Genomic DNA, 14,828 nt, shown 5'->3' with positions numbered 1-14,828 from the left:
AGATCTGCACCTAGCAACAGCTTCTGCAGCTTGCCTTGAAAAGCCTTTCACTCTCACGAGGCTTCTGACAATCTGAAGCCTGTCAGGGCCAGAACAGACAATCCTTGATGGAACCTGAGGAAGTGGGGCTGTTTGAGCAGTGACTGTTTTTATGGCAAGTCTTGGGAGGTCCACTACCAGTTGCAGCAGATACACCTCCTGGGTCAGAACGGAGCAATCAGGTCAAACCTGGGAGAGGAGAAACGTTGCAACGAAACATCCATCTGGCTACACACACAATAAAAGGGTCCAGGACTGAGCAAAAAAGACATTCATTCTTCTCCTGAACCCAAAGAGACTGATAATCTTCACCTGGTCGGCAAAACCCGATTGCAACCATCTGCCAGAGAATTCAGAACAAAGTCGAGACCGGTCCAGTGAAGGAAGGAGGGTGCCCCTTGTTTGTGGACATAAGACAGTGCCATGGTGGTGTCCATGTAAACTGCTACTACTTTGCTGGAAACTAAAAGAGAGAAGGCCTGGAGACCTAGGTGAATGGCCTTTAGTTCCTTCACATTGATGTGGAGAGCTCTTTTATCTACTGACCACATCCCTGAGATCTTCCAACTCCCTATAAGGGCTCCCCAACCTAGATCTGAAGTGTCAGAATGAAATTCTAGGTCGGGGTGCAAATGTAGAAAAGACTTCCTTCTCGAAGTCTTTCTATGGACAACCACCATCGAAGGTCTGCCTTGATCTCTAAGGAGATGGGGAAAATGAAGGAGTCCAGTTGGGTTCTCCTGCTCCAGCACACTTTCAGTTAAAACTGGAGAGGCCTCCTCTGAAGCCTGCCCAACTTCTCAAGCAGTTCTTCTGAGGCCAAGGTCACCAGCAGACTCATCCACTGAACTGCTGAGCTAGTCCTGAGGTCTAGGAGCTCCCGGACAGTCTGGAGACAGGAGTCAATCCGTTTGGGGGATAGAAAAACCTGAAAGTCTGAGTCTAGAATCATCCTTAAATAGGGAATCTTCTGGGTGGAACTAACTGCAACTTCTGCAAGTTGACCAAAATGCCCATCTCCTGTGTCAGGCGAAGAGTCTTGTTTAAGTCCTTCGCGCACTTCTCCGAAGACAAGCGGAGCAGCCAATCTTCGAGATAGAGACAAATGTTATGCTGAGAAGGTGCAGCTATTTCCCAAGAGGAGCAATGATGTGAGTGAACACTTGTGGGGCTGTGGACAGGCCGAAGCACAAGGCTCGAAACTGGAGAACTTTGCCCTGAAACACAAAATGCAGTAACTTTCTTGAATCTGGATGAATTGGGACATCAGTCGCCCTGGAGAGAAGACATGACAGAGTGGTTGGTCTCCATATGAAATTTGGTTTCCAGCACAAAATGGTTCAGGGAGCTGACATCCAGAAATGGTTTCCAGCCCCCCGATGACTTAATAACCACGAAGAGACGGTTGTAGAATCCCTCCAAGTCGTGATCCAAAACCTCCTCTACCGCCCTTTTGCGAAGAAGAGCCTCGACTACTTGAGACAGGGCGGCAAACTTCTCAGAATGAGCAGAGTACGCAGTCAAGTTGATCGGTGACTTTGATAAGGGAGGCTTCTCTTGGAAAGGGATGGAATATCCTTCCCTCAATGCTTGGACTATCCAAGGTTCTGCCCCTTTGTGGCTCCATTCCTCCCAAAAGAGGTGCATCCTGGCTCTGACCAGGGAGCAAAGGAGTGTGTTCTCATTTCTTAATGGCTGGTTTAAATGATGACTTCCTGATCGATCTAGGCAAGGGGCACAGATTGGTCCAAAGGTCTAGGCTGAGGTCTAGACTTTCCCCTTGAAAGAGCTGAGGCTGTTGAGGAGAGAAGGGCTTGGTTGCTATTGGGGAGCTTCCTTAGGTCGCTTGAAGATTGAGCCAGAAGATCTGTTGTAGACTTCTTCTGAAGGTCAGACAGGATCTCCTCAACAGTGTCTGGGGGAAGAGATAGGATCTGTCTAATGGAGAGACCAAGAGGGCTGACTTGTGTGTTATGGTGACTCCTTTAATGGCGAAGGAGCACCACAGCTCTCGCTTCTTCAAGATCCCCATTGAAAACAAGGAGGTGAGCTTGGAAGAACCATCCCTGACTGCCTTGTCTGTGCAAGACAATACTCCCAACCAGTCAGGAGAGAAATCTTCGGCCAGGACCGGAGATTCCTCGATTTTTCTTGATAAAGCCCCTATTGTCAAGTCAGGGAAGCTAAAAATTTCTAATACCTTGAAAAGGTTCTTGAGATGATTCAGTTCGGCTGAAGAGAAGAAGTCTTGACCTGGGAGAACGCAGAATGACATGTAGCGTCAACCAAACTGAGGAAGTCCTCCTGGAAGGCAGCACAGACTCCCAATGAGGGAGTCCCCTGGTGGCGTAGAAGCGATACTTTTTCTTGAGAAGTTTGAAAGGATGGAAGGCAAAGGTGGCTTTACATTGGTCCCTCTTCATGGCCAGCCACTCGTCTACTTCTCGAAGAGTGTTATTTTGTTCAGGTTCGTCCTCATCAGAAGAGACGGGATAAGGAGGTGTCCTTGCTCTTGGAAACGACAGTCTTCTTCTTCAAAAAGCCCACGAGTTCCTGAAGCTGATGCTTCATTGTGGTTAAAGCAGAATCTTCCTGAGTTGATGAAGAAGGAAGAGGTGGGCGCTCCGAGCTGAGAGAGTGCTTAGCAGACAGTGATGAGCGCTTATTCAAAGAATCATGTCGCTTTGAGACCAAAATAGGGCGCTCGCGACTCGAGCGAGGTTCCGAACTATCCCATGAAGGTTGATGACAAGCAGAAGCGATAGCAGGTGGAACAGCAAAACTCCAGGAGGGCTGAGGACTAACACTAGCCTCCTTATATAAACCTCTTGACAGGAGGAGGGGAGCTGTCTGCCACATCGGAGTGTCTCTTCAACTGCCGAGGAATGGAAGATCGACACCGCTGACGCCTTGTGTCGGCAAAGAGTCTTCCAAATCTGATGACAGATGAAAAGCACTGAACAAGACGCCTTTTCAATGGTGCTCTGTCGCAGTCTGGGACTGCGCAACAAGCTCGATGGAGGGGGTGAATGTCTGTGGGCAAACTCCACTGGCTTCCCTTGGACCTCCAGTATGTCTTCTCCCCGGTGCGGAGGAGTGGGACAGTGACCTAAGTCTAACACTGACACTTGGAACACTGGAGGCAGTTTTCAACACAAAATCCCTGAAAGATTGAACCTAACTCCGTAACAGTATTGACCAAAAATTCACATTTCTTATCAAATTTTGCTTGAGATTGGCACCAGTGTTGTGATCGGAAGCACGGGAACCTGGTAAAGGTGTAGGAGGGCTAAGAGAGACATAGAATGATTCCAAGGGGAAGAAACAGAGCTATCTTCTACCACATTAGATAAAGAAGGCATCTCGTGACTAACTCTACTTTCAGCTCTAAGGGCTGCTTTCCTTTTTCTATCTTAGTCTAATTTGTCCCAATCCTGACACTCTGGACATGTTGGACACACTTAGCGTGAGAATCGTAAGTCACCTTAGTTAGTCTAGTATTACACCCCTCACTGTAATAACGAATGCTTGAAGAGCTGCAGTCTGACATATTGACTATCTTTAGGAATAAAGTTAACTAATGCTAACGATATTACTAAGCTTAAAAAAAAAACACAACAAAAAAGTGAGAGAATATACTTCACCAAAAAATACAGGAAAAAATCCAAAAAGATGAAGCAGTAACCGCACAAGACTACCGGTGTTAACTGGGAGCCAGCAGAAAATGCATTTAAGGTCTCTGCTGAGTTGTACCTATCAGCCCCAAAAGTGGGTAGGAATGTCACCCGCAGAAGCGATGGTAGCATGACCGCGAAAATTTAACTGCCGTGTAGAAAGCTAGTAGCTTTGTAATTGCTCATAAGTCACATACAAAATTTTCATGTAATGTAGAACTATGAAACAATAAAAAATCCATTTATCTAATTACCCTAATCATAGTTACTGTATTGATTAACTATATAAGACATATTGTAATCACAATTAACCTCGCAGCAAGTTCTGCCACACTTTTCAATATCTGTATAAGGTAAATTAAGAAGCAAAATCATTTATAAATCAAATAAAATCATTCCATAAATCAGTTCCATTTAAGATCATGAATTTAAAGTACACTTAAACACCACTTCCTTATTAACTGTGCCCTGAAACAAAAACCAAATATAATAACCAGCAGTGTGTTAACCCATTAAGATTCTGATGATTATTATAGGAGTCATCCATTTTTCAACCTCTTGAGATTCTGATGGTAGCCACAGCCATTGTTGAAAGATATATTATTAATAAATTCACCAAAATTGTAAAAAAGCATCACAACAAAATCTGAATACAGCCCCCATGGATGCTTCTTCTTGTCTTGGATATCATTACATTTTCTGATTTAAGGCTAATTTACATAAAACAAAGTGTCAAATTGTTGTTTAACTGCGTAACTTGTCATTCAAGAATATTTTAAATTTTTTTTAATGTGCTTACTTGCATCATACATGGCTCAAATTGTAATGAATTCCATGTCACTGGAAAGAGAACTTACCATACTTTTGCAATGTGTAAACAGAAATTGGATATCTCTTATCTCTAATTTATCACTAATTTTTTTTAAGTAACAAAACTTTTTCATTACATGGTATCTTTTTTCTTTGTTTACGGCATCTTTAAACACATCATGATAAAGAACTCCTGATATTTAAAATGATACCAAATTCTTCAACATAGCATGAAATATGTTACAAAGCTACCAAAAAGAATTATTACTAAACATTCTCACTCAGTAAAAGGTGAGTGTTCTGGCACTGACAGATTTTGACTCCTTCCCAAAACCTCAGTGGGTTAATAATCATAAAATATAGCATATGATAAATTTGCTAAATTACAATCTTAAATATAAAAAATCATAAACTTACCTTAGAATCATAATCATCATCCTCGTAGCAACCATTACAGAGGGGACAATAGTTGCCTCGCTCCCTGAGTGTTACACAGCGATCACACAATGCCAGCTCTGTGTTTAGAGAACGATCTTCACTTGGTGACTTGGTTTTAATAGGAGTAATTTTATTGTAAACACTCAACCACTGTGAGACATTTGGATTTCCACAACTGCTGCACCGTGTGCAACCCACACATTTCTGAAAAATGGAAAAAACATGACTCAAACAAACATTTCTTTAAGGAAGAGGATTAAAAGACGGGTAAGATTGAAACCTTTATTGTTAAAATTTATAATTCATGCTTATTTAAGAACAAAAATGTCTCCGAGGGCCAGCCTATCTGCAACCTTTAGTAAGTTTGAAAGTTATAGGAACTAGTGACATGGACAACTGCTGATAGTCTGGTATTCATCTTACCTATGTTTTTGGTTTGGTTTGTTTGTCCACCTCATTAAAGGTGGGCCTTCTGACTGGCAACAATAGAATAGATTTGGGAATGTGACTTTTTGAGAGATCTTTTGGATGGATTGCTCAGCCTTGTCTCAAAATTCAAAACATACACTTGCAATGACATGGTCACTAAATTTTGAGATAGGAATATAACTTTTAGGTAAAAGCCTTTTGTGGAGGACTGGAATTCTTGAAGATTTATATATCAACTAATAGGTAAAACAGTCAAGTTCAACTGATGTATGTAACTGATCCTTTTAAAAAACAGGCTAACCTGAATAATTAAAAAACAATTTGAAAGATGAAAGCACACACAAACATTATAATAATCAATAAATATTGAATTCTTAGGAATCTAAAACTAGAGTAAGCAGAACATACAGTAAACCCCCTTATTGCAGGGATGCGTACCACAACCCAGGTGAATAGTTAAAATCCACAAATGTCTAACCCTTCTGGCAAAAGAGAGAGAGAGAGAGAGAGAGAGAGAGAGAGAGAGAGAGAGAGAGAGAGAGAGAGAGAGAGAGAACTTAATTTACTATAGAAATTAATTGTTTTTAAATATAACATGGAAATATACTATAATAAATGCATAATTGTTGTAACTATATAGCAAAAACAAACATTTGTTACATATGCATAAAAAATCTATCTCAGTGAGAGAGATTTTTTTAACATAATCTAGACTAGTAGATGAGAGAGAGAGAGAGAGAGAGAGAGAGAGAGAGAGAGAGAGAGAGAGAGAGAGAGAGAGAGAGAGAGAGAGAGAGAGAGACTCTTTGGCCAGGTGCTAAACCTTTTCTTTAAGATGACAGTTACGCTTTTACCCTCCTCCTAGGTCGGATACAGAAAAAGATCAGGGATTGAACTAAAATCTTACTAATTCACTTCATTTTCTTTAATGAACTGATATTTCCCTTTTTACATTATTTGAAAATTAGTAAATCATTTATTTATCATAAAAAAAAAAAACATATTACATATGCATAAAAATTTCCTCATCTAAGAAGAGAGAGAAATTATTTTTATTATTTATATTACTTAAGTGTTATTTCCTCTTATTAAAAATTTAGTACTGCAAATCATTATTTTGATAGGTTCTATAGAAAATTCCACGAATTGAGAGAATGCAAATCCAGGGGGTTTACTGTAAATTGTCCCCCCTTGGCAACTACTTTAAACATGCTATGTACACACGGTATGTACTGACAAGGTCAAAATTATAACTTGGTATGCTGTCATTTAAAGAACTACTAGCACATGAAATCCATCAGCGTTCAATAATAGGTCTCACTAATCATATCAAATATTCAGCAAGTTTCCTTTACTACTCTAGTTCTGAATGACCTCTTCATCAGTAGCACCTTGTTACTCTATGAACTTCACAGGATTACAGATGCCCATGCAAACTGGGACAAGGAAGTTAACCTATTCAAGAGAGTCTGGAATGTACTCTCAATTAGTAGTGTAAAAGGTGGGGAATAAGGAATGGATACCAATCAGTACAAATGATTTTATATTTCATGTTTTGTCTCTCTTGGGTTATAAATCCTTTACTTCAGATGAGCCCTGCAGGGATAAAGGCCTTCGTTAAAAATTTCTCAACTGAGCCCACCAGTCTTTAAATGTGATCATCTCATCACCATAATATTATGCTATAAGAAAGAACGCAGTTAATGAATACTGTATCCCTAAAATGAGCACAATATTGAAGGTGTCCACTTTTCATGGAAATGAAAAGCAGAATACCTTTGACTCTATATTAAAAGTGAAGACAACTTATCAATCAAATTATCTTTAATATTCAACTCTTGAATAGAATACCTTACAGCTTTGGAAAGAAAAAATAGTTTCTATAAATACTCAAGCTAATACTTGACACCTGGTACAAAAGTATCTGATCACATTAACTGTCTGATTATCCTAAGAAGCAGATACTGCATGCAACCAATCAAATGTCAACAATAATTATTGGAATAACAATATGAAAATATGAATGCTGTTTTCATGCTTACTGACAAGAAACCATATCCTTTAAACTTTTATATCTTATAGATTAGGATCTACAATTTAGCATTTACTTTCCAATATCCTTGAAACATTTTGCAATTTCTACTCATAGAGCCATGATGATTACCATGTCAACTACATACATTTGTGACCCTGTCATCTATTAAATGAACGCAATTATACCTACAGATTATTCACTGTAATTGAGTAAAATAACCCATTTAGAATATCCATAATGCTTTGGAAGAGGTGAGAAGGGCAATTTCTCAAGCACTTACTCACAACACTATAAAGATAAAACAACTACCAACTTCCTGGGGAGGAGGAGTAATCAAACATTTAGAAACCTTGTATGTTTATTGCATTTCAAGCACAAAACAAAAGTGAAATATTACTCAGATCTTAAAAGGTAATAAAAATGTAATTATATTTCTCATTTTACTGCAGACTCAACATACAATCTGTATCAACAAATAACGCCAAAGTAATAAAATTATTTTCAGTATATACATTTATTGTACATTATATACACCAACTATCACCAGCATTTTACAATAAATCCGCAAGAATTCACGAAAATAATCCTAAAAAGTTCTTAAAAAGTGTTCCTATTTCTTTTGCAAACTTTTGTTTGCAAAGTATGAAAAACTATAAAACCAAAGAGAGAAAATTAAGAATGAAAAAACTAAAATATTCCAATTCAACCCAACATGCTGATGCATTAAATTCCGTCAATTTGTTCTGCTGGAGGAAGTTTCATATAAAACACCAAATACAGTTAAAAATGCTGCATAGTGGAAGAAATATGTCTTTCAAAAAGAAATAGGAACCTAAAAGAAACAATGTACACCATAGTATACTATGGAAAAATTGAGGACTAAGAAGAATGATAAACAAATCGGTATGGAAACATGAAGAAAATGAAAAATATACTATTGGGGAAAAAAATAACCTGGATGAGAATGTAAAAAAGGGAGGGGGACAATCAGTATGGAAACAGGAATGAAAAATATGCTGATTAGAAAAAATAAGAGAGAGAGAGAGAGAGAGAGAGAGAGAGAGAGAGAGAGAGAGAGAGAGAGAGAGAGAGAGAGAGAGAGAGAATTAGGGGAGGTAAATGTAGACACATGGCAGTGATAATGACAGGCAACAGGGAATGGTACATGGATGGTGAAAGAAAATTAGATAATGGAGATGTACAGGCAACTGGAACATGATGGAGAACTGGAGGAGAGATATGTGTGATACAAATGAAAATGCAAATACAAAAACATGATAATAAATGAAGGTAACTGAATAACTGAGAATGAAATGTGTGTGGTTGATAACTGACATGATTAAATTAACTAAGGTATAACAGAATACACATTCACATAATTCTATTTTGTCTTTTCATGCCCCACAAAAGCAGAATGAGCAGGAAAATCATTCAGATACAGTAATACCACACATACAAAGTAAATGAAATTTAGTTACATATCCAAAAGTACTTTTGGAATGTAAATGACATTGTCAAACCAAAATCAAAGTTCAAACACTATACACATAAATAACGGTAAGAGAAATAGCAACAGGGTAGGAATAATGTCTATTTAAACATTCCCAACAGTAGTTGTGCTCAGTTTGAAAGAATAAACTAATAAATACTGTAGTAATAGTGAGCACTAATTGCCAACAGAAAGAATTGTGCCATGTAACAACTAGGGAATTACCCACAGCAAAGTTCTTCCACAAACTTTCCAAATGCAATCAAATAAAAGAGAAAACACCTTCAACATAACTAACTCTGTCACATAAAATAAAAAAATTGAGATCAACCCTAGGGAGCCTCCCCTATCAGAAAATACCATGTACAAAAGGTCAGAGGTCTGGGGGAAATAAATTTGGTAATTACTACTAATAAAACTAGTTTTTTAATCAAATATATAAGAACCCCAAAATGGAGTACCTCATGCCTTGGAGGAGCCAATTGCAAGCCACCAGTGAGACAAGCAAGATTTTTAGTAATCATTATAATAGAATCACTATACTCACAATACCTAATACCCTTCACTGCAAGAGATCATTCAAACAACCCTGGGTATCTCATACATATTGCACTATTGTGCAGCAATGCAGATAAGGATCCAGATTAAAACAAATATTAATTATACCTTAGTGTGAAAATTTATATATGAATCAATATGGTTAAGCCAAAGCAAACATAACTGAAGTGTATTATATACTGTACGTACATCCTATTCACAAAAAAACATTTCTAAATGCCTTTCACAAATTTAAATGCTTTCTAAGTTTTGTCACCCTTTGGTTATTCACAAGGAAAAATAAGTGGAATAGAGAAGGCTCACTAATACAAGCCAGAACACAGGAAGAAATGGCAATGGAGATTATCACAAATTATCACTTCAAAATAATTGGCATATGAAAGACTAGCCCTGTTCATCAAACACAAGCACAATAAGAGCTGATCAACATACTATTCTTCCTCAACCATATCCTCCTAAAATGAGTTCCATGAGAGGAGAGGAGGGAAAAAAAAAAATAAAAATAAATAAAATCAATTACTTTAGTAATCTTACTTCCAATAAAAAAATGCATGGAATCTTCAAGTGACATTTTTTTCATTTCATCTCCGTTAGTATCTGAAGTCTAACTTTTCAATACATCTGAGAAAATTTTAGTATTTGAAATGAAAATGTTAAGATGTAGTACCACATTAATTATATTTTCCCCTTACCTCAAGAATAATCAAATGCTAAAGTTCTCTAGTAACCATTCTGTAGATATTCCTCATCCTAATTCTTTGCAATTACACACTCAGGCAAAGAACATTCAACTCAAATTCTGAATAACCTTACCAAATTTACGGAGGTATGGAAATTTCACAACAAAACTCTCTACCATCTAATTTCTTCAGCAACTGCAAGAGGAAACCTTGGACAGGAAAAAGAGAAGAGAGCCATTGAGAGAGAGAGAGAGAGAGAGAGAGAGAGAGAGAGAGAGAGAGAGAGAGAGAGAGAGAGAGAGAGAGAGTTCTTCAGAGAGAGCAAGAGAAACCTTGGAGAGGGAAAAAGAAAAACCAAATTGAGAGAGAGAGAGAGAGAGAGTTACTTCAAGGCATTGAGATCAGCCATTTTTGTCTATACACGACTGTAAACCCATAATTAAAAGATTAATTACAAGAAAACCCCAAAAATTACTACTTAACAACAACAGTTATAAGGGAGATGATGATGAATCAATGTTTAATTTAAACTTGAAATCCCTGAGCATCATTTCTCTTTTCCATTTCATTCAAACAGTATTCATTCATGAACTACTACTGTATATACTATACATAAATTTATACAAATATACATATGGTAACACTGGAGTATAATACATTTGTTATGTACATAATAGATTACAAAAATAATTCAGATAAAACCATTGTACACTAAACATTACTGTAATCAATAGTCCATCATGGCTTTCCTTTGACTGGCCAACAGTGAGGCACGGCCTACAGACCTACGCCGTCTACCTGAGGCTAAACTCCCACTGGAACTTGGAGTTCCCTCATCATCTTTAGGATTATCCACAGCGGATCCCCCTCTCTTACTTATTTTGCCTTTAGGATCACAGTCACTCTTTGCAAGAGATTCTTCTAAAAAGGTTTCAAACTTCCGTTTCTTGTCATTAGGAATAGATTCAAGAGCTCCCTCTGAACTAAAGGCCTCATCATCAACATTACCACTACATTTAGCATCTGTATTGCTAATATCTATCACTGAAGCTTCATCACCAAGGCCATTACACAGTTTTGTCATTCCTTCACTTTCTTCTTGTAAAACCTTTTCAATTCTTCTCATTCTTGGAAGATTCTCTTTGTCACTGTTTTCTTCCTCAGGTTTGCAGGAACTACTTAATTTCCTTAGTAAATCACGGGACTTCTCAGTAAAACTTGGCACAGAAAACACTTTTTGTTGATGACTTGATACAGCACCATTGTCACTCTTGGGATTAGTTTCTTCATCATCTGTAAGACATTCTGAATTATCACCATCCTGATCGCATTCAGTCTCCTGCACATCCTCCAAGTCGCACAACGAAAATTTCACATCCATCTGAGAACTGTCTACACAATCCTCAACTTCCTTTCGTACTTTGTCCATCTTCTTGTAAATTTTGTTATGACTGACTTCTTCATTTACATCTTTAGTTTTTTCAACCTCAGCTGAGGAACTTTTCTTCCTCTTTCTAATTTTGGTATTTCTTACAACACTGTCAATTTTTCCCTGAACACCTTTAAAACTTAATGCTTCAGATTTAAAAAGTCTTTTCTGTATAGCACTATTGCTGTTCTTACCAATATCCTCATCATCATTATTGCTGTTCTCCTGGTTACTAAAACCAATTTCTTCAGCAAATTTCAACATATCAGTATTTTCTCCAGTACCACCTACTTTTCCTTTTAGCTTTTTCAAGTACTGGTTATACTTCCTTTGCAACACTGGAGATTCTTTTTTCCTTCTTTTAAAAGGCTTATCCTGATTTCCCCTGTGAGCTGGTACTTTCCTCTTGGACAAAACAGATGTAGTTGCAGAGGAAGGCTTCTTATTCTTATTCCTTCCTTTTTTTACTACTACCCTTGATTTGTCTTGTGACTTGAGCAGCTTCTTACATCTTCCTTTAAAACCTTGTAAATTCTTTGATTTCTTTTTCATATTCACCCCTTTCAACTTTTTCAAAATCTTTGTACTTCCCCTAACAACACCCTGGCCTTTAATCTTGACCTTACCTACTTTTTTCCTCCCTTTAACTTTCTCAGAATCTGTAGGAGCTGAAAAAAGCACCCTGGTATTTTTCTTTTTTTCTTTAAGATTTTGTTCTTGTTCCTCCTGTCTCAATTCATCATCCTCAAGGAGACCATCTGTCTTAATGTCACAATTTTCTTCTGATTTCTTGAAGAATAATCTATCAAATTCCTCCCAGCTCTTGGGCTGCCTAAACTTGATTCGTTTTGGAGTTTCCTGATCATCTAAAGATGGTCTCTTGTCGGAAGTATCATCAGGTACAATAAAATCAAAAAATTTCTTCACGAGGTTTATTCAAAGTACCAGGAGGGCGACCTCTTCTTTTCTTCTTTTTCACATTTATTGCAATTTTAGGTTTTTGTCCAGGTCCAGCCTCTTTGGCTTTACCTTCTTTTTCTAACTCTTTTCGACGAGCAAGTCGTATCTGCTTTTCTTTTTCCTTTTCTTTCCTCTCTTCTTCTAGTCTTCTTTCTTCTCTCTCTTGCATCTCCTGTGCTGCCTCAAACCTTCGAAACTCTAGAATATCCTCCCAGTCCCAATCACTCTCCTCTGATTCACACTCCCCTTCAGAGGCTGTGTCTGTTTCAGAATCTTCTCTTGCTAAACAAGGCTTCTCTTCTACCAAACCCTTTCTTAACATCTCTTTCCAAGTAGGATACCCCAAGGTATCAAAAAGTTCATTGTGAATGATTTGCAATAACCTATAATATGAGATCTCTATCTTTTTAGAAGCATATTCAATTAACTTCTTGTAACCAAGACACAGGTACTCATCAGCAGTAGCAAGAGTCAATACCTCCTTCCCATGCAAGTTACCAGTCACACTAGATTGTGATTTATGTAAATCTATGTTTCTAAAGACTTCAATAATACTATCTTCAAGGCAAATAGCATCATCCAGGTCAAAATCATCACTGGATTTTGCCTCTTTATCCACCTGTTTTTCTTGATTATCACCAACAGGAAGGAAGTGTATATCAGGTTCATCAAAGTCATCATCGAAGACTTCATCTGCATCCCTAAGTACATCCAGTTCAGTAAGCATAACCACAGCATCAGTCAAACCAGTCTCCCCGCAGCTCTGGGCATCGTACAAAACCGCCTGGAGCGGCCACGAATGCCTCAGGTGAATCATCATCTCAGCCTCCTGGAAAACACAGGGATAACGGGGAAATTCAGCCTTGTGTCATAATATATGAAATAATTCCCATGGCATTGCTTAGGCTCAGCAAATCATAATTATAGATGGAACCCATCAAATTACTTAGGAAAGGATACAAACAAACAATGGGCAAAAGTCTAGAGGATTCCTTTTACCTTTCACTTATTTTCCTCTAAAAATTTTTTAAGACAATCTTAAAGACACTGAGCTGCCATGAGTGCACAAGACACAGCTGTACCCCAATATCCCATGTGATTTCCGAGGTGCCATTCTTGTCACCCATCCACAGATGATGATGATGATGATCAAATGCGAACACAAAAAAAAAAAAAAAATATATACCAAAACAAAACTCCTTTATCGCTTCTCTCGCTATGTCTGAAGTCTCTTTCCACCATTTTACATTTTATCAAAAGAACTAACTTCTCTGCTAAGTAAAATGGGTGTGTAGAGCCAATAAACTGACAGCAAGTGACATGCGCTAAAATTAGGAGAAAATCATTATCTTTTACTGTGAAACTTAAACTACGAGATATACAGTATTCAAAGGTTATCACTTATAAACCAATTGAAATGGCAAGTGGCCTCCGTCACGTAACAGTAGCAACTTTAGATCTAAATGGCACCTTTGGGTAATCACATAGGACAGAGGTATAATTACAGCATATGGAAAAGTCACCAAAACAAATCACAAAGATAAATATATAATATATATAGATATATGTATAGATAGCAAATACAGATATAGAGGAAAATGGTGGAAATTTAAATTTTGTGATAACCCAATTCTAAATATTAATATGCAAGACTAACATCAAACATACTATAACACTGGTGCTATATGTTGTAATGTACATGCACCCTATGCAGAAGAAAACAGTAAACTGCTAAAGTTGTACTTACCCTTGAGCAGTGAAAAGAAAACAAGAAACCCTGACTTCCATTTTGATTACATAATTGAATCTGTTATCTAGTCAAACAATCTAACATTAACCATAAACCAGTGCATAATAATTACATCTAAAATGCAGCTTGTCCTCCTTACTCAAGAAAAGGATCCACATATGGGGTTTTTAGTATATATGGAGAGAGAGAAAAAAAAATATTCAGCTGAAGTGAAGAAATACCACCAAACATATGCTCATGATATGCTTCATGCTCCTACACTGCATGGAAGTGACAACCCGGAAAATTTAACATCTACAAGAAATGTACTATACCTTCAAAGTTCTATGTCTACAGACAGCTCTAGTTTCAAGCTATATAATCAACAGCAGACCCTTTTTTCTATGGCATCTAAACATCAGACCACTATTAAAAAAAGAAACAGAAATCCTGTCTCACTTTTTCTAGACATCCCTACATTACATTGCCTTGGGAGGGGTGGGGCTACAACCTAAGTACTCCCACAATTATTCACCAAAATTCCATAAAAAATATATA

At 37.6% G+C, this 14,828-nt stretch overlaps 1 protein-coding gene across 4 annotated transcripts in view; it reads right to left on the bottom strand.

Annotated features, from left to right (window-relative positions):
• Window positions 1-14,828, bottom strand: part of LOC136836444 (histone-lysine N-methyltransferase 2A-like) — a 116,749-nt gene that overhangs the window by 48,640 nt on the left and 53,281 nt on the right. For all 4 annotated transcript variants that reach the window (XM_067100708.1, XM_067100709.1, XM_067100710.1 and 1 more), the window contains exon 9: window positions 4,941-5,165. In XM_067100708.1, the coding sequence (XP_066956809.1) occupies window positions 4,941-5,165 (225 nt within the window). The remainder of the gene's footprint in view (window positions 1-4,940; window positions 5,166-14,828) is intronic.

Source organism: Macrobrachium rosenbergii, chromosome 56 (assembly GCF_040412425.1).
Source record: "Macrobrachium rosenbergii isolate ZJJX-2024 chromosome 56, ASM4041242v1, whole genome shotgun sequence".
Classification (NCBI taxonomy): domain Eukaryota; kingdom Metazoa; phylum Arthropoda; class Malacostraca; order Decapoda; family Palaemonidae; genus Macrobrachium; species Macrobrachium rosenbergii.
This window is presented reverse-complemented; position numbering and strand designations above follow the sequence as displayed.